Source organism: Dermacentor silvarum, chromosome 2, assembly GCF_013339745.2.
Source record: "Dermacentor silvarum isolate Dsil-2018 chromosome 2, BIME_Dsil_1.4, whole genome shotgun sequence".
In the NCBI taxonomy this organism is placed as follows: Eukaryota; Metazoa; Arthropoda; class Arachnida; order Ixodida; family Ixodidae; genus Dermacentor; species Dermacentor silvarum.
Window position 1 is genome coordinate 237,791,442 of NC_051155.1, and position 24,064 is coordinate 237,815,505.

The 24,064-nt window shown below is 41.9% G+C and overlaps 1 protein-coding gene across 1 annotated transcript in view; it reads left to right on the top strand.

Annotated features, from left to right (window-relative positions):
• LOC119442922 (casein kinase I-like) overlaps window positions 1-24,064 on the top strand; it is a 52,339-nt gene that overhangs the window by 2,116 nt on the left and 26,159 nt on the right. Inside the window, exons 2-6 of the mRNA XM_037707990.2 lie at window positions 10,092-10,132; window positions 18,451-18,520; window positions 19,405-19,553; window positions 20,459-20,693; window positions 21,685-21,855. Of these exons, the coding sequence (XP_037563918.1) occupies window positions 10,092-10,132; window positions 18,451-18,520; window positions 19,405-19,553; window positions 20,459-20,693; window positions 21,685-21,855 (666 nt within the window). The remainder of the gene's footprint in view (window positions 1-10,091; window positions 10,133-18,450; window positions 18,521-19,404; window positions 19,554-20,458; window positions 20,694-21,684; window positions 21,856-24,064) is intronic.

Here is a 24,064-nt window from a genome sequence, read left to right on the forward strand (position 1 = left end):
TTGCGCTGTCCGGAAGGGCCACTCCTATTGTTTCAGTGCACTGACTGCCTGCGCTGCTGCGCCCGTCGGCGAGCTTGCTTTGGGAGTGGAACTTTCTTCCAAGTTGCTTGCGCCAGCAGCTCGGGCTCACCGATGGTCGGAGTTTGTTTTAACACAAACCCAATTTGTGGCTCTCCTTGCACGTAGACCCTGAAATCAGTCTGCTGTGAGCCTTCGTTGTTGCAAGGCCGCATTTTCGGCCTGACAGTGACCCTGGGAAGCACACGGAGTACAAAAACAAACGTTTGTGCTACTCACTCTATGCCAGATCTCATTTTGTGTTAGAAAAAAAAAAAATGACAGATGTCAGCATAAGCAAAAGAGAAAAGAGAAAGTTTAACAGGATGTCAGGTTTGAACAGAATAATTGCTTATATCAGTTGATGTTACAATGGGCTTCACACTGTTTTTCTACATTGACTATTGTTTTTATTGTTTGCAATAACTGCTGTTAACACTGCATTCTCATTAACATCATGAGATTGCAAAGTTTCTGCCTGTCAACGGTAGCTCTTTTGCGTTCTTTTCAGGCTGTTTTTCTCACTCAGCTCACTGAGATGACGGCATGTAGTGTGTTGTGCATTTGTTTTTGTTGTTTTCTGACCCCATTTCAAGTTTTTCCTGAGTGGTAATGACAGTGCTGTGACATCCCCCCCTGCCTTTCTACTTTTTTTTTTTTGCAAGTATTTGCATGTTAGGCTTTGCTTTCCTTTATTCTTTTTTTTCCTCGCACTTGTTTATCTCTGCCTGGGCATTGTTCTACGGAGCCACAGGGGAGAGAGTAAAGGAAGGGTAGTGGAAACGCTGGAAAACTGCTCTTTGTTCAGTTGTTTTGGCTTTTTGAGAGTGAAACCTTGAGCCCAAATGAACAGACGAAAGTGGGGGGAAGGAGTGGTTAAAGAGGGGAGGGTGGAGGTGCCAGCAAAAAAACAGTAGCTAAGTTGCCAAGTTCAGGATTTAATTTACTGTCTCGTTGCCTCCATTGCATTTATTTGTTGTTGACAAAGTTCTTCATGCTACTATAAAATGTTTGAAGTATTAGCACTAAAAAAACTAGCACTAAGCAAAAGCCTTATCAGTGTAGTAAATCTAATTTTAAAAAAAGCTTTGAGATGCAGCCACATAGCTTCAGTGGTTTAGTAAATTTACAGCACCATGTCTTTATGCTAGTGTGTGCTTCACAAAGGTGTTGAAAATTATGCAATTGTGAGCTGGGACATAGTATGACTAGCATTAAACGTATAAAATAAACTTGCTCCGTTCACAACCACATGGGTTATGTGTGGTGGTAGCATCGGAAAATAAGATTGTTCTCAAAGAATTTTTGCACAATTTTCAAGACACACAGCCTTGTCAAGCTCGTTTGTTTGTCATAAAGCTTTACTGACGATATACTGGCATCAGATGGCTTAGGAGCCTCAATAGAATCTCTTGGAGAGATCAGTAATGACCTCTGCTTGATGGTGGTGCTGATAACTCGAGAGGATGTTTCATCTTTATTGAAGGCACTAGTTGATGAAATTTCATGTTTACTGAAGGCAGTCGCACACAGGAAGTAAAGATAATTATAAATGCAACTACTTCGACTCTGATGTTTCATTTGACATTTTCCTTTCCCCACTTCATCAGAACTTTGTGTTGTCATAGCCTTCACTTTTCATTCCTTTTACTCACCGACAGTGATAGACTTTTGGCCTTGTTTCACAGAGAAAGTCTTGTTCATTGATACCAGTGGTGAAAATACTTCAGCAATGTGCAACAAATGCCTAAGGAGATAATGAATCGCACATTCCTACACACCATAGCATTCTTGCTTTGCTGCAAGTTCAGAATTAGTACTTTTCACGTGTAAAGAGCATCCCATGTTGTGCTTTTTTTGGTGCCTTTTCCACCCACTTCTTTACCACATATGTGTCCAAAAGAGCAGCCAGCCACCATGAGGCATTTGCGTGCCACTGTTGCTCTGGTCACCGTCACCAATTCTGCTTCATTGATGGTCTTGTTGACAGCAGCCTCGTTCGCGAAGTCCCCCTGAGACAAAGTGCTCTGCGTGTGTGCTTATGTGCAGCCAAAAAGATAGAAAAGGTGCCAAGGGCATCCACACAGTTGCGGATGATTGGTTTGCCCTCTGGGCCGTGAGGATTCACTCCAAATCCAATAATGTGACAGTGTCCTGAAGCCTCAAGAAAGCCTAGTGCAGCTGTGTTGTGTCACACTTTTTTCTTACTTCTTCTTTCTTCACACATTGGAGACTGCGCTGTGTTGCTAACTGCCAGATTCGTTGGCAGTGACGCAGGATGGAACACTCTTACATGTTGCTGTCTGCACTTGATAAGGAATCTAGTATTTAAAAGGTGCGGATATTTTCTTTTTTCTTTGTCTTGCTCTCTCTCTCTTTTTTTTATTATTTTTTTAATGGGTAAGGACAAAGTAGGGGACTGACTGAAATATGTTGTGGTCAACTAGTGGAGAAAGTGAGGCAGAGCATCTGGGGCTGTTGTAAGCTATGTCCAACTGTAGTTGTGGGCACACTTAGTGCAAAGCAGTTATGTATGCAGAAAGTTTATGTAGACTAGTAGTTTTTTTTTTTTTTTTTCCTTCCTGTACTGGGCGTCCACGTTTTGCGTGAACATGGGCGCCATTGAACTGTCAAGGATGCATAATCAAAGCTGAAAATGCTAAGTGCGGAAGTGATGTGGTAATGAAAGTAGCTTGCTTATTTTGAGTAGCTTGCCTTACACAACAAGGTAGAGGTTGGCTACAAAATCTGTCAGTACTGTTTAACACCATGGAATTCACCTGCAAATTACATAATCTTCACAAATTGAGCATTGGTCATTAGTTGGCTGCAAATATAGAAGAATGAGCATGCTCAACTGTAGACTGTACTCAGTTTGGGCCCACTGTTCATTTTGTATTATACAGTGACATACTACAACAGAGCAGTGGCTGCAGATTTTTGAGTATTGTACATGATGTGCTTTGTTTTTTTCTGTTTTTTTTTTTCTTCCTTTTTATGTGACCATTTGAAATCTGTAAATGTTTCTTTTTTTTCACTCAAATGTATTTTTCTGTCTCTGTTTTTGCCAAGTAATGGGGCAAGCACCCAGTCAAGCTGCAGCTTAGCAGCTTTTTGTGCTTGTCCTAGCATTCTTCTGTTCTTGTACAAAAGAAATGCTGAAATAAATTGACTTGACTTCTAGCAGTTACGCCACTTCCACAATGTTTATTTTGTTCCACAATTCTAACCGAGGGGGGGAGGGGGGGCGGGGCGCTTTTGAGGCTTGGCGATATACAAGCATCATAGAAAAGAACTATGATATACTGATACTGTTTAAGATTAGCGTAATAGCAGGATTAAGGGAACTAGTGTAATAGTGTAGTATATGCGCAGGGGGCTATCAATAATTATGCAGGCTTAGCGCACATAAGTAATTTTATCTATTCGTCAAGCTTCGCGTGTCTTTGCGTGTGCGTCAGTAAAGTGGGTGAGGCGCATTGTATTTGCACTTTCCATGTCTTTGGTTCCGTGACGAGATCAGTACAAGCCTGCCGTCCATGGTTTCATAGATAGCCCGTTCTCGGAGGCCATATGTCGTCGCACCCAGCTCTCAACTTTGCCGATAGGTGGTGCTGCCATCACGAAAATTCCGAAGCAAGATCAGAATGCCTTAGAACACGTAATTATAAAGCGAGGTACACCAAGGAAGGAGAAGCATATGCTTGCTGCAGTAAAGCTAGGGAAACAATGGAACATGTTTTATAGAATGGGAAGATATCTACCCAGCTGTCGGTTTAGGCTCCTCTGACCTCCTTAAAGCCCTTGGGTTTTGGGATAGCTGGGGGAAAGTAAATGGGAACATATCTCAAAAACTCCACAAGGTTATCCACTATGCTCTGTTGTCAAAGCGGCCTGAGACTAAAGTTGTTTACACAGTCATTTGCTACAAACTAAGTTAATTCTACAAAAACAAGGCCAAATTCAGTTCCAAGCAGGCAGGCGTGACCTCTGCCATGTCTTACATAACGTAAACCATGCAAAGCCGGTAACATTAAATCTGAAAAATAGTGTGCTTATGCTACACACTACAGATCGTTTAGTCTTCTGTATATGCACATTTCGATACCGCTATTCTGCTAAGCCTGCTATTACGCTAAACTAAAACTGTAATATAACTGTCATTGTGTAGCATGATGCAATAGTGATTTTTCTGTTATTGCTCCAAGACGGCTGAATTGTGGTCACGATACCGCTACTCTGCTAAGCCTGCTATTACGCTAAACTAAAACTAATATAACTAACTGTCATTGTGTAGCATGATGCAATAGTGATTTTTCTGTTATTGCTCCAAGACGGCTGAATTGTGGTCATTGCTAGAACTCCAATGACACATGGCCACTGCTTTTTCTTTTTTGCATGTTGAAATGCACTTGTAGCACCCATCTGTGATGGCCTAAAATGAAGCAACACTTGTCTCACAAAAGCTTTCCTCGAAATTGTTCTGAAATGGTATCATGCTGCCATTTGTGATCAGTGTATGAAAATGAATGGGGCAGCTCTAACATTGCAGCACAATGAAGGCTTAATACAACTCTACATACTGTGGTCCATTTATTTTTAATGGTCTGAATAAGCATATCGCAAGATGGTCATATTTCACCTACACCTGCAACTTGTGCGTCTTTTCTAAAAACATTGGCTATGGTGCCCTTTGGCCTATCTTTACATCATAGAGTAAGTGCAAAATATCTTCACAGACTCTCATCTGTCATTCTTGCTTAATGTAAACAAGTGTAGGGCAAATTGTGTAGAGCACAGGTCACCTTTGACTTTCTGTGTTTTGCACTGGCTTTCACAACTATAAAAAAAAAATGAAGATTTGAATAAATGAAGATAAAAAGAAAATGAAGATTTAAACTTTGTCTTACTAGTTTTTCACTTGAGCTGCACCTTAGATGGCAATACTTCTGTCGCATATATTGTAGCATTCTCGTGTATTTGAGCCCTGTGTACTTTAAGTGTAGTTCTTGTCTATGGATGAAACTGTTAACCAATGCCAACCTGCCACAATCTGTGACACCTTGGGTGCCAGTTTTTCAGCCTCTGCTCCCAGTAAATGTCACTTATTTGGCATCACAGGAGTGTTCTGTAGCACTCCAGGTGCCTAATTATATTGAGATCTGTTCTGAAGTCATAAAGTGCCATTTAGCTTATACTTTTGCTATTTTGCTCACTTTGCTGCCTTTTGATTAGAGCTTTATTGAGTTTTTGTTTGCTTTATAATTTTTATGAGCAGCTGTGTGCAGCTTCAGTAGTCATGTTATGTTGCTCTTTATTATGGTAAACATTGTTTCATGCTGCTTTTCTGAAGCTCCTTCATATGGAGGTAACATGCATATTGAAATTGATAAAGTTTATCTAGATATGACAGTGTTCGTTTCTGTAATATCACTAACTATATCCGCCGGGGTGGCTCAGTCAGCTAAGGCGTTGCGCTGCTGAGCACGAGATCGCGGGATCGAATCCCGGCCGCGGCAACCGCATTTCGATTGAGGCGAAATGCAAAAACGCCCATGTGCTTCTGTTGTAGTGCACGTTAAAGAACCCCAGGTGGTCAAAATTAATACGGAGCCCTCCACTACGGCGTGCCTCATAATCAAAACTGGTTTTGGCACGTAAAACCCCAGAAAGAAGAAGATATCACTAACTATACTTGAACTCTCTAATTCCTCTAGTTATTGCGTGTAACTGTGAATACACAGCTTTGTAGTGATAGTTGCTGACACTTTGCAGTAAAACGCATCAGATAGCTTGAGAAGCATTTAATTCAACTGTATTTATTTAATGGATGGCACAAGAATCAGAGTTCTTGTGCCATTCAACAATGGCACAGGACACAAGACCAACATCACAGCGAGATGTTTGTTTTTAAATATTTACATTGTTTGTTTTTGCCTTGTAGGTTACAATGAGATTGAGTATGGTCACATTCAAAATTTTGTTCCCAGCTTATAAAGAAAAAAATGTTAAAATATCAATATATAATTAACCTTTGTAGAAAGGTGTATATTTTTTTATGAAACTTAAAATTTATTGTGTAGGACGGGTATACGAATAGTTTTACGACTATTTTCATTTCTATACAAGCCAATTAATAAAATTAAAAAAATGGGATGTATTTGTCCCAGTGACACTAAATGGTCTTTCAAAAAACTAGATGCATTTCTCCCAGTACACCCTAGGGGTCTCAGTGCGATAATTATTTGTGACCACTTTTCTCTTGAAACATACTAAAGCACAATACACAAAGTTACACAACACACACCATAGACCTAAAGCTTTTGAGCACTTTTCGTCAATGCATCTAACACCAGTGGCATCGGGGCCTTTTTTCACATGCAAGATTTTGCATGTACATTGACGAAGACGAGTTTTGCATTTTAGCCTCAAGATACAAAAATGGGTGCAGCTAAACGTGTAAATCTAAATATGGGAAAGAGGAATAACTTGCGGGGCACTTTCAGGAGTTTCTTCTCGTGAGCAAGTGAAGGCCAAATCCAGTATGTCTTCCAACGAGAATAATTTTTCCAGCTCTTGCACACTTGTCACCACCTAGTACCCATTCCCAAAGCTATTCTCGCATGAAGTATTGAAAGCTTATGAAGAAGGGCAGCACATAACACATGAAATAAGTGCGTCATGTTGATGCTGAGAAGTGTTGTCACACACATATCAAATTGGGACATATGTGTCCCAGCGGTCTTACAAAGATTAATGAATGCATGCTTGAAAAACCTAGATGACTCGTAAAATACTAAAACAAAGAAAGAAAGAGAATATACAATGTGTTGCACATTGGCCATGATCTAAATGTTGCAGAGGCATGCTAAGCATGATTAATATTTCTTTATGTAGAACATTATCATTGACATAAAATCAAGAATGATCACTTCAGTGCCCTGCCTGCAAAGGAGCACGGAGGCTCATCATATAGAAGTTCATGTGGGCCAGAAAGTGACCACCAATTCTCAATAAAGGTCCGCTTTTGTTTGCCATGGACTATTGATTTCAGGCACAATATACTAGTCAAGGAATTTAATTGTATTTTACATAATTGGTTATACGCAGCATGATTTTAATGACACTTTTAAATTGCTTTCATTATCTCTATGTAGTTGATTCTGTTGAAGTCGTTAATGAGAAATTTTTAAGGAGTGAAAGGTAGGATCCAGATGGCTTTGAAATTGAGCCTATTATTATTATTTTTTTTTTCAACTGAAACATGTAGCTCATGCCTAGCTCCTGCTTATAGCTTTGCTTTCACTTGATTGATTTCCTGCTCAATTCATGACTGCAGGAGTAACGGTGGTGAATAACTGAGGGGATAGAGAGAATTTTTATGACAGCAGATCAGTTGCTGTGCTTTCGAACTGTAAACACTGTTGTACTTTATGAATTTAGGATATGCGGCTACAGTAAAGGGCAGTTACAAAATGAACTGTGGAACGCCTTGGGTGTCAGAGTACCACTTTTGCAGAAACTCTGTTGGTCTAGTGTATCTAAAAGTTTAAATAACTTTAGTTTTGTTATCAAAGAAGCAGTATCCTAACGCTTTTAGGTCTTACATTCCATGCATACACACTTGACAGGTTTGTAAAGCTGGAGGCTCTAGACTTATATTACAAACGTGAAGCAATTGAGGACTGTGTAAATACAGGAAGCATGTCTATTTTGCACTACCATCCTAGCACATCTTAACAGCACAGACTCTTGTGTTGCGCAAGCGAATTATATTCTGGAAATAAGGGAAGCACTAATGGATGCTAAACTGATAGAGTACTATACTAGAAATCCCTACCTTTGTAAAGCAAAAAAACATTGCGGCTTGTTAGAGAACACAAATGTTAAACTTCTGTTATCATCCAACATTTTCGATGTTGTGACAATTCCACTCATGGAGGTTTATTTAGTGCTGAAAAATAAATACTTAAAACTTGTGCAATTGAATTGTTGTCTTTGAATGTGCCTTTCTGCTTTCATAATTGACTAACTGTAGCTGTGTGTTGCCAAAGTATGTTACAAGAAAAGCTGCTTTGGGAATTTAAAGGTGGCGCCGTCACCTGTATTTCACTTATGTCTTTTTTTTTTTTTTTTTCATATTAAGCCCTGTTCTGTGTAAACAGTCCCCTATTTGCTTTTCCTGTTTCGACAGTGTAGTCAGCCAACTTTGGTCAATATTTATCTGTATTGTTTCTTTCTCCTGCTGTCTCCCATTACACTAAAATGGTGTGTGTGTGTATGACATGTTGTTAAATTAGACATTTCTTTGCTGTTGTATTGCTATCTCCTTTGCAAATGCACTTGTTCAGGCTTGGTGCAGCACAAGTGTGCTTATGCGCTCGTATCTGTTAAACTCACTATTCTAGAAGTAGGCAAAACGGAGTGTTTGCTGTGCCTCATGGTAGTTATATATACAAAGTGCACTGGCTTGCTTTGTTTGAGGTTATAATCAAATGGGCCTGCAAGGTTGACCTTCCTAACATTGCTTCAAAATTTAAAACACGCATGGCTCCTGCTTTCATAATGCCATGTTTTCATGCATGGCTTTGCACTTGCAAAGATTTCCATTTAAATATAGTCAATACCATACATAGGTAGTTCTAACAGCTGCGTCCTCTGATGACTGGGATATTTATTTTATGCATAGTATTTGACTTTCCACATTCACCTGCTACTGGTTTCATTTCACTTCCTCTTTCGTTTTGTACTCTTCTCCCTCTTTTTTTGTGCATGTTGCCGTGGCTCACTCCTATTGATCATTAGGGCTGTGTCAGTTGCCATGGAAGTGAGTGCAAACATTGTGTCGTGCGTTGTGATCATTGGAGTTTGTACGGGTTGGGCAGTGGTGTGACAGCATTCTCCTTTCCCACTATTGCCTCTGGAGCTTGTAATCGCTGCTCCCCTTTTCCCATGGGAATGATGTCCTTGAACATGTTCACATTGCGTGCTTGTTTCAATTTAGTGCTTTTTATCGCTAAGTATCAAGTACAGACTGGCAGAACAGTCTTCCGCCGTGTGTGTGTGAGCACACGTCTGGAGGGGAAGTGTCCGAGGTACTTGAATGGATTGTTTGCTCGTTTTCTGCTTTGAAGCTGAATCTCTACTTTTTTTCCTTTTTTTTTTTTCCAATTGCGTCAGGATGTTACATTGGAAATGCTGTTCATGTTACTTGCTATTTCAATTGTGTGATTCTATTGTTTCATTCTGCATGATAAAGTGCAGCTGCACTACTTAAGGGAACTTTAGTAGCTTGCTTGCCTGTTGTGCTTCAACTCCTGAATGCTTTAAATAGTTGATCATACATAAGGAACTGCACACTGGGACACCCATGGCTCATCAACTATTTGTATCGCATGTTTGTATATATAATATTAAATAGGCTAACAGTTAAATGTAGGAAAGGAAATGGTGAGTTAGAGCATGGCAGTGAAAGCAGGCAGTCTTTTAACAGTTAAAAAAAAATAAGCATCATCTTCAACACACACTGTTGCATGTAGCAAAAAATTGCAGTGAGTATATTACAGCTTGATAATATGTACTTAGGATGCTCGTGCACTGTGCCTAAGCCTGTGCTGCATTAGGCTCATATAAGAAATGCTAATACAAAAGTGTAGCTTTTTGTTTAGTGGATAGCTGTTTACATTTTAATTACTGTGTGTGGTCAGTTTTCCTTAAGATTCCTTAAAAGAGTGCCAGAAATAATTGTATATGCTGCCATTCAGAATGTGTGCCAACTGCAGTGTGGCTTCGTGATGTAACTGTAGCAGGTTGCATCATGGTGGTCTAAGGTACCACACAGCAACAATGGCAACCAATCATCCTTGTGCAGCAGATACTCATGCAACTTCATGATCATGCTGCTGGGAATCGAAGCGCATTGTGTACTAACAGTCAATGAACTGCTAGTATAATAATCCACTGACTAGTATTGCTTTCTGTTGATGACATAGTTTTGCTGCTGCTTATAATTTCTCTTGTGCTTTTTCATACAGGAAAGAACCTCTACAATAATGAACATGTTGCAATTAAGTTGGTAAGTAACCTTCCTTTTTATGAAGCTCATGGCACACGACACAGTATAGGCTATGGGCTATGAATTCTAGCAGGCTTCCAAGTTATAATGTGCACTTGCACTGTTAACAACCTCGCTCTAGTAAGGTAGACATGAGAGAATATAGTGAAATTGAACAGGCACTTTGAAACCTGGAAGGTGGGCTGTTTTGGTGCAACTTTTATAGTAGGACACCACCAGTTGTAGCAGAGGGAACAGGACTGTTGTACTCGATTAGATATCAGCATTAGATTATTAAGACCAACTCAAGGTGTGAAGTATTAAGAATTGAAAACGGGAGTTCTAGTAAGGAGTCACAACACAGCAGGGTGGCTGTAAGGATATCATTCTAGAATTGAAGTCCTTTTAGAGCCTAATGCTGTTCCTAGATTATTTTCTGACTCGAGTGGTAAGGCAAACTGGTGTGAGCAGTACCTTGATGGTAAAAAACAGTATGTGAATTGAAGTAGTATATATGAAACATTTCAGTTGTAAGTACGTATATGAAATGCTGTGCAAGAAAAGGAGAAACTGCTGATGCCAGTGTGACTTTGCCATCACTGCTAGGTTTCTGCTGCATTCTGTGAGGTGATTTGACATCCCTTGCTCGCCCGCCTATATCGAATTAGATTCATTAGTGCTATTTTATGAGATGGGAAAAATGTTTGTTACTTTAGTTGCCGTTTTAATTTTAGTAAAGATACATGTGTTGGAAATTCAAGGAAATAGTACGAGGAAAGCAATATATTACATTTAGTTGCGAGGTATTTATTGCATTGAGTCTTTTGATCACTTTAGTTCACTTATTAAACAATCTGCTTAAGTATTGTCACAAAAGTAGAAGGTCTCTTATCTAGTATACTATCTCTGCTTGAGTCTTTGTGAAAGGAACATTTTTCCCCATGCTGCAGTTTGTTAATGTTCAAGATGTCTTAATGGCAAGCATTTAATTTATATTTAAGATAGTTTAAGAATTGCTTGGCACTAGTAGTGGCCAGGCACCATTTTTGGGCTAAGACAGTGGCATTAAGATGTATGTAAGTTTTGTAAAACTTTAGATAGTGCAGTTTTGCCTTTTCTTTATTTATTTTTATATGTTGGAAAATGCTTTATGCACTAGTAATTGAACCTTGTGTTTGAAAGGACTACTTAAAAAGCTATGTCACAGTGATCTTAAAGCAGGGAACATGCTCTTTGTGTTAGCAGCTGTGTTAATCCTGAAGTTTAGCATCTGCTTGTATTATTTGGCTTTCTTGCTTTTTCTTTCAGTCCCTGTCTGCCCCTGTGCATATTGGTTGTTGCATTCTGTATGTCTCAGGGCAGTGAGTTTCATGGCAGCACTGTTCCTGCATGTGTGGGGTTCGGTCCGCTAGTTCTACACGTGCAAATGGGGGAGCACGGACAGGCGTTTGTGGAATTCGCAAAATGTCCACCTTGGCAGGGTCACTCTAGAGGAGATTCCAAGCGAGCCTGAGCTCGCATTGTTTCCTTTTATTCACTAAGTGTTTGCTTTTTTCCTTTTGTTTAACTGCTGGATTTCCAGATTCCAGCATGCAAACTCAATGCCAGATTCCTGCTGTAGGTGAATGGTGTTACTCTTATGGCTTTAAAATGCTCTAGTGAGAGAAAACCTGTGCATACCGCTTTTGTTATGGAAAGAAGCCCACGGGTAATTTCACCAACTTACAACTTGCAGTTTTACATCGGAAGTGGAGATTAGCTTACAAGAAAGGTTTTCAGGACTCTGGTAGTTGCATCTGCTATGCACAGCTGTAGTGACATCTCTGTGTGCTGGTTAGCAGAGTTTTTCCTTCCTGTTGGTTGATAGGTTAGCCAGTTACAACAAACTAATACCTCTGTCACACGAGCACACAAAAACTCTTTTACGCAAGCGATGAGTAACACGAGAACAAGGTGAGGGCAGGAGCCAACGTTTCGACAAGTTGACTTGTCTTCTTCAAGGCAACATATGCTCGCATATGTTGCCTTGAAGAAGACAAGTCCTCTTGTCGAAACGTTGGCTCCTGCCCTCACCTTGTTCTCGTGTTACTCATCGCCTTGAATCGCCATCTCCCGCATTCCCCTTGTTTTCCCTGGATTTTTACGCAAGCGGTCTTTTACCAAGTTGAAAGACTTTTGAATGAAGAGGTATTGCGCAGCAGACACACGGCGCCGACGATCTCCTTTTAGTGTTTCCTTCTGGACACGCTACCGAAAGCGTGGCGCTAGCGTTCGAAACAATATCGGCCAAAAAAAACTTATGTATCTCGAAATATAAAGTGCAAACTTATTGTTTACACATTCTTCAAATAAATTTAGCATAAGAAACGTTAATATAAAGATTTATTGTAGTAGTTTAAAGAGTGTCATCATGTGACATCCCCAGCCTGTTCGACCTGCTTACGAGAGTACAGAAGAAAATGAGCATTACTGAGTTTACTACACCTTCTGCGAGACATAAAATTATTTTTTATGATGAGCCTAGGCGACAGAAAATTAAGCATTCACTTATTTTTTTTTAATATATGATAATTTCTGGTGCCCACTGATTTCAAGGCTACTCCTTTTCGGCCGTAAAGGAGATCAGCGAACTCCTCTTCCAGAAAAGACCGCTTCTGAAAAAGAGATCGCTCCTTGTCGTGTGTCTGCGGGCGAAACTCTTTTTCGGGAGAAGTCTTTTTCCTCAAAAGACTTTCGAGTGCCCGTGTGACAGGGGTATAAATTGTTTGAGATGGAATTGTGAGCTTCTTTTGTTGTCCTGTCAGAATTCCCACCACTTATATATGTATTGCAGGTGTAATCAAAATGACATGCTCAACTTTATATATCTTTTTTTTTTTTTCTTTTTTCTTCACTGCCACAAAACCGTGTCAAATGTGCTTGAATGTTTTCAGCGATTTGAATGCAGAGATACTAAATGCTACTGCATTAGGTTTATGATTTGTCTCAAAGCTGTATAGAGACCCAATTATTTCTTCTATATTTTGTAAAAACCCAAGCACTGCATTCCCTCGGCTCAGAATCCTCCGCAGAAGAGCACTTGGCACTGGACATTCTTGTGCATGAATAACCAGGAATGCTAGCCTACTGCTTGTGGGCTTTTGTGCACATCATGAGGCGCTGACTCAAATTCTACATACATGTGAAATGGGATGTTGCACATGCAGGTTTTGGCGCAAGCAAAACGTGTGGCTGTTATTGCACAACATGTATGAGATTGCGGGCATGAGTAATGCAATCGCAGTAAAGTCACCTGGCATGAGTTCTGTTGAAAAGAACAAGCAAATACTTGATATGATCATTGAACAGTTTTGTACGAAATATTGTGATCCAAACTGGTTGATAGCGAGGAGATTGGACAGTCACCTATGTCTTATTTTGCCTACACCCAACATAACAGCAAAGCGCATTTTTACTCTTACAAATGTGCTTTGTCTGTGTATGGAAAGACAAGATTATCAGGGATGGGACTGCTGCACTAATTTTGGCATTTTGATACAAACGCAAATTCCTGTGCCAAACTGCACCAAACACATACCGAAATTGTGCCACGCTGCGCCAAAACGGCTTCGGCATGTGTGCTCCGGCAGTGGCCACGAACAGCGAGTAGATTCGTTCTCTGTAAAAGATTGCAGCCGTTCACATTCCGCACAACGCGCGACAGCGCCTCCCGCACAGTTTCTCGTAATTTTCGTGCTCATAACACTGGACATTTTGGCGCTTCAGGCAAATGCCGGCGCGCACATGACCACTCCCAGCTGCTGTCGGAATGGCCAGGGCAGCTGTATTTGGAATGTACTGTAATACGGTTGTGTGGGCCGAGCGGCGCAGCGCTCCCTAGCTATGGCGCAGAGCGACGAAAAATAGGCTGACAGTGCTGCGAGCAAACTAGATATTAGGGACGCACGTGCTGCAGCGGTTTCAGGGGGCGGTCATCTCTGTCCCCAGGGTCGGTATCATGTAAAACTATTTTAATCTGTTTTTGTGCCCATATGGGCAAGGCTTGACCCGTTTTGACCTATCACGAAGGGCTAATGGCGGATTTGGAATAAAAACAGGTTGTAATAGTTTTTTTATACCAGCCCAGGGTCGATGGCAGCTCTCTGGGTCTGCAGTGACATATGGTGACCCAGAAATTATTACCGTGTTGATTGGACTGCCTAATTTTAGAACGTTTTCCGCTATCATTATGAGCGTCGGCGCGGGAATATATGGTTCGACCGTAGTGCCATCAATGTTTTCGGCTTTACAGGAAAGCATGCGCCGTGCCGCCACTCGACCCACTCTTCCATATTCTGGTATGCTATAGCTACAAAGCGTGCTTCTACCACATCGCGTTCCGATTGGCTTGCAGCAAGGCAGAACTATTTCTGTTATGTAGAAATGGCTTTCAATAAACCACAGCAGTTCATAACTCTGGCTTCTCTGTACGGTCTGTTGGTGAAGCGCATTTCCAGGCACTTCACGCACACCGTTGAGACGTTAAAGAAAAATGTATTTCTAAAAAATGTCTTGTGCTACATTTGGAAATTTCGGACTCACCATTGCAGAATACATGTTTATTAATGCGATAGCATTATATGCTTCATTACACAAAAGTGCATCGGCATGACCGAAAGATGGTACCAAAAAGGGCCGACGCCACAAAAAGTAAAAACATGTTAACAAATGTGCGGATTGATGTCACATTTCTCGGGGAGGTTCCTGTAAACAAAATAAACTAATGGCTTTGTAAAGAAAATTTTGGACATTTCGGCTTGGGTGGGGATCGAACCCATGCCTTCGGGGTGCAAGACAAGCGCACTTCCCTGACGCTATGGTGGGTCCACTGTTCTGGCTTACTAGAGGTGTGCCTAGTGCATACGTTCATGACGTTCGGAGGTCTACAAATGGTATAATGCTATCGCATTCGTACGTAAGCAATCTTAAGTGTGTCTGCTGAATTTTTGCTATTGCTACCACTATTTAAATATCTACAGGCACTATTACCAAAATTTGCATGCACTAGACGGTTTCAGTGTCAGGGTTATCTGCTTCAAAATTCAGCTTAGGACAGTTGCAGTACAGCGCTTGTGTTGGTTGTGTTCCATCGTGGTTTTGAAGTGTGCTGCCATATTCCGTATTTCATTATTCCACCAAAATTTAGATTGGCCTGATCCAAACTGCTTAATAATGAAATTTTACAGGGTTTAAATTGCTCCAAAATGACTTTGGACAGTCCTACCCCTGCATTATTGTCGGACAGTGTGGGCACTCTCTAAAGTAGGTACAGTGCTCAGTGATTCCACTCCTGCGCTAACTGTGCCAAAGTGCGCCAAATGGGATTTACTGCGCCATCCTGATATAATCGACGAAAATTGCGCCTAACTGCGCCAAACAGTCTCGGATTTGACGGCGTCTATTGCCAACAATTGCACCACCGGTGAACTAAAATGTGCAACGTGATGATAGGGCGAGCCTTAGTTGCAACCGTAGTTGCGAACACGAGATGAAACAGCACTAGCGCGTGCGTCCCTATTAAGCCACAGCGCCACGCACGGCGCCGACGCGGCGTCTGCCTTGCAAGGTGGCTGGACGGCAAAGTGCGGTCTCTGCTGAGGCTCGTGGCTTCAAGGTCAATTGGCGATTCATCGGCGGACGTTAACTACTCCGAAAACGCAGCTAGTACATTAGAATCCCATTGTTACGTTTTTCACGGGACTGTTAAAAAAAACGAAAAAAAAAACGTAAGAGCCGGGAAACGCAAGAACCGAGAAACAGGAAAATTTAGAAATGAGAGTAGTGTTGAACTCCACACAATATTATTTTAATTCTTACGTGTGAAAAAAAGTCTTAGTTTTACCCAAAAGCCAAAGCATCGATTGCGATTAAAAATTAAATTATGGGGTTTTATGTGCCAAAACCACGATCTGATTATGACGCACGCCGTAGTGGGGGACTCCGAAAAATTGGGCCACCTGGGGTTCTTTAACGTGCACCTAAATCTAAGTACACGGGTCTTATCGCATTTCGTCCCCATCGAAATGCGGCCGCCGTATCCGGGATTCGATCCCGCGACCTCGTGCTTAGCAGCCCAACACCATAGCCACTAAGCAACCACGGCGGGTATCGATTGCGATTGCAAATTAGTGGACAGCTATACAAAGTAAGAATAGTAGTTTTATCGACCGTATAAACTTGTAAACATTCGCTTATTAACTATATTAACAAGCATGGTGTCAGCGCGCACATGCACACATGAACACACCACACTCGATGAACACGGACACGTGCTGTGAAACGCTGGCGTGAGGAAGCGCCGCAGCAGCAGAAAGCAAAGTGACCTTCATGCTGCTGTCTATCGCTTTAACGCAAACTGAGCGCCGAGAACACACAGTACGCACAAAGCTACTAGCCGCCGACGCACCTACACTGCCTAGACTCTGCCCCCAACCCAGATAGCTTTCAAGGTATGGCCCGCGCGCCGCCGCGCAGTTCGCAGTTGATGCCATAGTACCAACACCGCCCGCTATCCCTTGCTCCCTCGCCGGCGCCTCGAGCGCGACGGAGGAAGGCGCGCTTTCTCCCCGCCACCGTGCTCCCCGCTTTTCTTGTACGTGCAAGATTTAGCCGTGGTTGTCAGCTCCCCTCGCATGCTTTCACTCGCACATACAGCATACGGCGCGCGGCGACAGTGTTATCGCCCTTGGACATTTAAGCGAAGCTTTATAGGCTCACAAGTGTGGTGGCGGCGGCGGTGTCACGCTGAAAAGTGGGCCAATCTGTGCGATAGTGCAGAAAAGGTCCAAGCTCAATGGCACTAGCAGGGACAAAAAGAAAAAAGAGTGAGAAAAAGAAAGAAATAAGGAGAGAGGGAAAGAGAGAAAAAAAAATAGACACACGACAAGCTTCGCTTACCCCCATTTTTTCGACGGGAAGGGCTGGTGAATTTTATACAGAACATCTATGTGCCATAACCAATTTTAGGGCCGCAACGCGTCATTGACACCATCTTTAGATAGCAAATACGGATCTCAAAGACCATGCTTTTGCTGGCGTAAACCGAAAATACATCATAGGTGTCGCACCCGGCACTTGTGGCCAATCCGATCGTCAAGCCACCAAGCCAAGCGACATGAAAAGTCAAAATGACCGCTCGGGCTGGTGTGGGGTGGCAGTTCGCAACGCATGATGCGAAAATGGTCCCACAGTTGCGACGCAACAGCGGGGTTACCAATGCATTCGGTCCTATCGGAGCTATGCCGGACCGGCTGAAATCGACGTAACAGCCGGAAAAAACGCAGCACCCGGGTACATAACAGCGGGGCTCTACTGTAGCTTGTTTGAAGCGCAGCACGACATGTGATTATAATAACTGCATGCCGCCTGTGTGTACATTTCTGTTTCTGGATATACCGAATTACATCTGGGAAAACTAGCAATGTATGAAATGATATCAATTTGTGTGTGTCGCATGCACTGAAGAGCATTTTTTTTTCCTCCACGGGGGAGATCTGCAATGGATGGAAATGTTTACGAAGCTTCTCGTAAGAACGTACGAATTATTCAGGTCATTGAATGTAAATTGCAACTCGCTTTTTCGAAGTACTTCAGGGTCTGAAAAATCGGCTGCTCCCAAATGCCAAATTGCCTGCTCCAAAGTGCTCTAAAATGAAATTTCTGATGCTCCAAAAATTGCTCCAAATCAGAAGCCCGCAGTAGCATCACTGAGTACTTCTTTGGTCCAATATATTATTGAGAACCATTGAGCAGTTATCAGTAAGGTGACCCAGAAAGTTGTACTTGAAAGCAGAACTTTGCTGAAACCAGGCATTGATGACAAAGGTGCATGGCATTAGGATTTCATTATTATTTTTTACCTTTTTGTCAAAAATCTACAGAATTTATGAAGTTGAGGCACCTGCTTAAACACTGTGTAATCCTCTGGAAGCTGCTTCCATACTCTGTGAACATTGCAGGAACCTGGTTTGAGATTTGAAAAATGGCATTGCCATGCATCTTTCACTTGTATGCTTTACACAAACAAGCTTATATTCTCAAATAAAATGGTCCATTTTCATTCAAGCTACCTTTACTTAGACTTTCTATCTTCTCTTCATTTATATTGATGGAATAGAGCAATGTATATGGTCACATTTTTCTTTGATGTGGTATTCAGACGCTTTTGCTAAAGGTACCTACGTTGCATCATGTCACATGCCACTTTTAGTTCAACACACAAGGCCAATGATTGATATTGTTTATGTCGCTTGTAACACACCACCACCCCACTGTATCTCCCTCCCGTTTTTCTTTTTCAGGAACCTATGAAGTCAAAGGCTCCCCAATTACATTTAGAATACAGGTTTTACAAGCTTTTAGGTAACAATGGTAAGTTGTTTTAGTCTTTTACATGTACACTGCTTAGTGTTGCAGTAGTAACATGTAATTTTGTTAAGCTAAAATTTTTTTACAGGAATAGTAGTATTTCGAATGGAAGGGGGTAGTGAGCTGTCAAATAAGTGAATTGTAGCATTTTAGATGCATCGAATGCATTCTTGTGATGGCTCATGATGACATCAGTCTAAATGCCATTAAGAGCAGTGCACATTTCAGGCCATTTTTCACTGAAAGGCCATTGTTCACTGGAAAGCCCTTTTAGTCATACCTTTTATTGACATTACGGTGATAACAGTTCTTAAATAGGCATAACAGTGTAATGTAGAGATAATTACCCTCTACATTCACTTTCTTTTGTTCTTTCTAAAGTTTTATATGCTACTTTTATATAATGGGGAAATGTTTAATGAAATATTTCTATTTATTTTTAAAGCTTTTGGTACAAAAGTAACCAGAACATATATTTAATGCACATGTAGCTCCGAAAGTTCCATAGAGCCTGGAGCAGGAACACAGAAAAGGGTCACACACAGAGCTTTGTGTGTTCCTCTCCTGGGCACTGGATGTGGAATACCAACTAAGTCAGCCAACTACATTGGTTCACGGACAGCTCTTGGAAGCTTGCAATGTACACAATAGTAGCTAGAGCCATGTTATGTGCTACTAACACTTATCACAACTTATTGCTTGACTAGTTGGTTCATACTTATTATGGTGCAATGGGGTCTCTTTCCTGTCCTGGTCTTTTTCGCCTTGTTTCACGTGCTATTACAGTGCAATAACTACTGGCACTCTTTGCAGCCATTTTCAGTGTCGAACGAAGATGTATTCCACTGACGGTTGTCCTCTGTCCTTCTCTCTTTGCGTCATTGTAGAAGGCATCCCAAAGGTCTACTATTTCGGGCCCTGTGGGAAATACAATGCTCTGGTCATGGAACTCTTGGGCCCCAGCTTAGAGGACCTCTTCGACCTATGCGACCGCAAGTTCTCCCTCAAGACAGTTCTACTTACTGCCATTCAGCTAGTGAGTTGATACTTGAGAACTTAATGGTGTACTGACATGACATTTTCAACATATTCTGTGCAGCAAATGAAGGTTCGAATTCTCTAAACCCTAGAAAAAATACCGGCTGGCAAATACTAGAAAAATGTAAATAACTTACTGATATTCTTCTTCCTACAAGCCAGTTTCGGTACCTCCAAGGTGGATGTGTCGTCACGTCTTGATACATTGGCCCACTCTGTTGCCGCAATCATCTTTTGTGAGCAACGTAATCATACATAGCCTTATTGCTACATGTCGGCAAATTGTATTGTATGTCATGGCGCTATGATAAAGTTCATTACGCCAGGTGTGGCTTTTCAAAGCCAGCTTTAATATCACATTAATATTATTATTAATATAGTAACAATATTCAGTCTCATAAGTGTTTCTCTATGTTCATACCTCCCAAGTGTCATTTTTCTTGCGTGTCAGAAGCATGTGGTAGCGTTTATACTATGTTTGAAATATGTGAGAGTACTCCTTTTAATAGATTTTCTTGCTATTGGATTGTGTTCCTAGGTAGCAGTGTGTCGCTTGTATGAAGGAAAGTTTTTGCCGTGCAGGAGCAAGTGTGTTGGGCTCTGATCAGTGGGATGTCATAACTACAGAAAACTTGGGTTTCCAGTTCCCAGAAGACTAGTTCCACTTCCAGTAGCTATAAGATAATTGTGAAAAACCTGACCATGCTTATTGCCAACTTACTAGAAGTGCTAATACCTTACTGCATTTTATGACACGTTCGCATGTGACAGACAAAACTTGTCATAAAAGTTGTAGTACAAGGAGTGTTTAAACAAGTACAGGATGCTAAGAGTGCCTATTAAACTGTATTGTATTTCCAGGTCAAAAGATGTTCCCACTAAATGGTGCTGTTCTTGTTTTAGCTTCATCGAATTGAGTATGTGCACACAAAACATCTGATCTACCGGGACGTAAAACCCGAGAACTTCCTCATCGGGCGGCAGTCCACCAAGAAGCACAATATCATCCACATCATTGACTTTGGGTTGGCCAAGGAGTACATAGATCCTGAAACCAACAAGCACATTCCCTACCGGGAACACAAGAGCTTGACAGGCACGGCCCGCTACATGAGCATCAACACACACCTCGGCAAAGGTAGCGTTACGCACAGCTTTACATCTTTTTCCTTCCTGGGTAAAGTCTCATGTGAGATTGCCATTTTTCTGGCTTGATTCCAAGATGCATTAACTGTTTTTTTATGCAAAATTCTCATGTGCCAAGATTTCTATGCACATTAAGAAATGCTGTTTAAGCATAATGAACTTATTTTGCCTTTTGTGTGGGATCAACACGTACACTTTATTTTGCAACTAACAGTTTGTGGTAAGCATGTGTTACTCACTAGTGTTACGCCTGGTTATTAAATTTTCTGATGAACACAGTGATCCCTTTCAGTTTCATGCAATGGTTGTAGATGACTGAACCAGATAGCGTCAGTCGAAAAGCTGAGGAGGAAGTATTAGTAATTCGCAATTGCTTCCTGTGACATCGTGTAAACGTGGCAGTTGAAATTAATGCAATTTCTGCATCCAACACGCACACACACAAAGAAAGCTGTAGATATGTACTTTTGTAGTTCTAATGGAGATGGACAGCAGTCTTGCTCTTACAGTGGTAATCAACTCCTCAAACGCTTAAACACTGTAACCTGCCGTATAAGTGGCCCTCTTCTATCTGTCATGTTTGCTTGCTTCTACCTACTACAAGGTCATTGTTTTTTAAACTGTTTTAAGCAGCTGCAGCTCTTGTAATGATAGGTGTTCAAGACAATTTATTGTATGGTAAGGCTGATCTCTGGCTTCTTAGAAGTAAGCCTCTTTACAATGCTTTCCGCTTGCATTCTGCACCTTGTAGTACTCCTGCTTACCCGTATGATCATTTTTAGACACTGGTAGTACAATTCCAAATAAGCAATGTTGAATGTCACTTCATGGCAGTTGAATTTTCACTATTAAGCTTTCTGTGATACAATCCCCCTTTATGAACGAAGCATTGCAGTAAGAATTTCTGCCCTCTTATTTGTACAGATATGATTTCAGAATCCGCTTTATTTGTAGTGCCATGTTCCCTTGCCCTCTCTGTGCAGAGCAAAGCAGAAGGGATGACCTGGAGGCATTGGGGCATATGTTCATGTACTTCCTGAGGGGCAGCCTTCCATGGCAAGGCCTCAAGGCAGACACCCTCAAGGAACGCTACCAGAAGATTGGTGACACAAAACGGGCCACTCCCATTGAGGTGCTTTGCGACGGTTACCCTGGTGAGTCCTTTGTGCTGCGGCAGCCATATTGAACAGCCACAGTTTTAACATGCCCCTTCTGGAGTGTGAACAATTGTTCAAAGGTTTCTCTGTTGTGGTTAATGACACCCCTCAAACTATGAAGGCCTTTAAAGTCATCGCTGTTTTTCTTTATCGCAGGGCATACATATCTGTGCCCTGTGGCATAGATGTGTCATCGCCATCACAAAATGGTGACAGAGCACGATTTTGTGAAGGCTGCTGTCGGTTCATTGAGTGCTCAACTACGATCTTGAGTGGTATTTTGAGGCCAACACTTTCAGAGATACTATCACTTTCGCGTGATTTTGCTGAACTCGACATCAGGGCTGGTATTTTGTAGCGATGCCTTATGACTTATTCTATACTAGTAGAGTATTCTAGATTGGGGGAGTGGGTCCAACGAGGGCTCTGCGCTGAGGCATTTTTATTGAAAATCCAGGTGGCGCCACCATCACTTTTTTCCGTATGAGCGGCCCCGCTCGCCGGCCAGACACTTATCGTGTCGGAGACCCTACCACAGCTGCATGGAGCTTTGACAGGCGGATACTCGGTGGCGGTAACACTGAGATTATTCCCCACCGATCTATCGTAAATAAAATGCAAAAAAAAAAAGCTGCGGAAAGAATGCAAACAATGCAACAACGACGGTGCATCGAGCAGACGACAGCTACTCAGCCCGCGAGCTCTCCTCAGCCAATGAGCGCTGCCGAAACAGCCAGAGCCAACGTTTATTGGCCGGAGATTCAGAATAAGGCGATGCCGCGGCGCCACATTTTACTCGTTTTTTGCTTCACCCTCGGCGCTTGCTAAGGCGTCCGCTGGACCCACTCCCCCATTCTAGTACACTCTTAGTCTCTAATACTAGTCTTATCATCCACCGCTCATGGCCGGCTGATCCCGCTGATAACGCGAGCGGACCGTCGCTCTGACCACTGACAAAGTGCGATAAGTGCGAAAAGGCATTAGCACCGGAAAGGCATCGCTACAAAATACCGGCCCAGATTCGTGAGCGTAATCGGCTCCAGCGTTTTTGGCAACTTTCGGCAGCTATTTGTCATAGACGCCAAACTCATGTGCCACTTGGCTTCTTTCACCTTTCTGATGGTTCACAACAGCCTCGTTCACTGCAGCCTGGTGTCAGTTCTGTGCTGCTTTTATTTAAAGTTTGCAGTTTGTGAGCTGCGGGGTTTGAAGACTTAAAAAAGAGACAGGCAGGATTGGTATTCAGTGCACCAAAGATGCTTGCTAGCTGGGAAAACGTTGCAGGTGCTGCCGCTTGCAGTGGTAATTGGCAATAGTGTTAACCATGCACTCGCATGTTATTCACACAAAGATAAAGTAATGTAGTGCCTAAAGTTGATAGTAAAGAGAAGCAATGATGTGAAATCGCAGGTTGGACCTCGTAAATAGCAAAGTCGTACAAGTTTTACCGTGAGCAGAGGCTTGAAATGACCAAATCTGCGTCCTACACATTACAAATTTATTTGGTGAAAAAATAGTGATGTTCCTCTGCTTTCCTGATGGACTTAGCATGGTGGCAACATTATCGGACTTCTGTTGTGTGCTTCATTATGCATGCGCTGTCAGGAACATAAAAGAACTGCTGAAGAACTTCAAGGGCATGCACAGCTTTGGTGACTGTGCAAATTGTTACTGGTCAAGTCTCTGCTTATTTGGTGGTGTGGGGGCTTTGGTTCATATTGGATTACATTGCATTTTTTTCAGCTGATCTGCTATCATCACAATGTTGCCGATCTCAATATTGATGCTATTTGCATGCACCTCCCTTACTCTAATTACCAAAGCACCATAGGAACATGCAGTCAGCATCTCATTGTCAAATTAATGAATGTCTGCAGTATATCACATATGGATTTTCATTCTAACAAGGTTTCACTCCAGTGCATTATTATAATTTTGTCAAAAGCTGTTGTAATACATAAACCCCGCTTATGCATTTCTTGTTCATACATTTTCTCGGGTATAACACCGCTAAAGCTCTGTCCCAGCAAAGGGCTTCTAGACACCAATGCATTAGAATGTCCTTTCATACGTTGTCGTTCGCTTTATGTTCCCGCCTGATATATTGCAACTTTTGACTTATACAGTAGAACTTCGTTTATATGATCCTGTTACGTACAATTTCCCCGCGCCAGCGTTCGCAATGGAGAACACAAAAAATGACCCA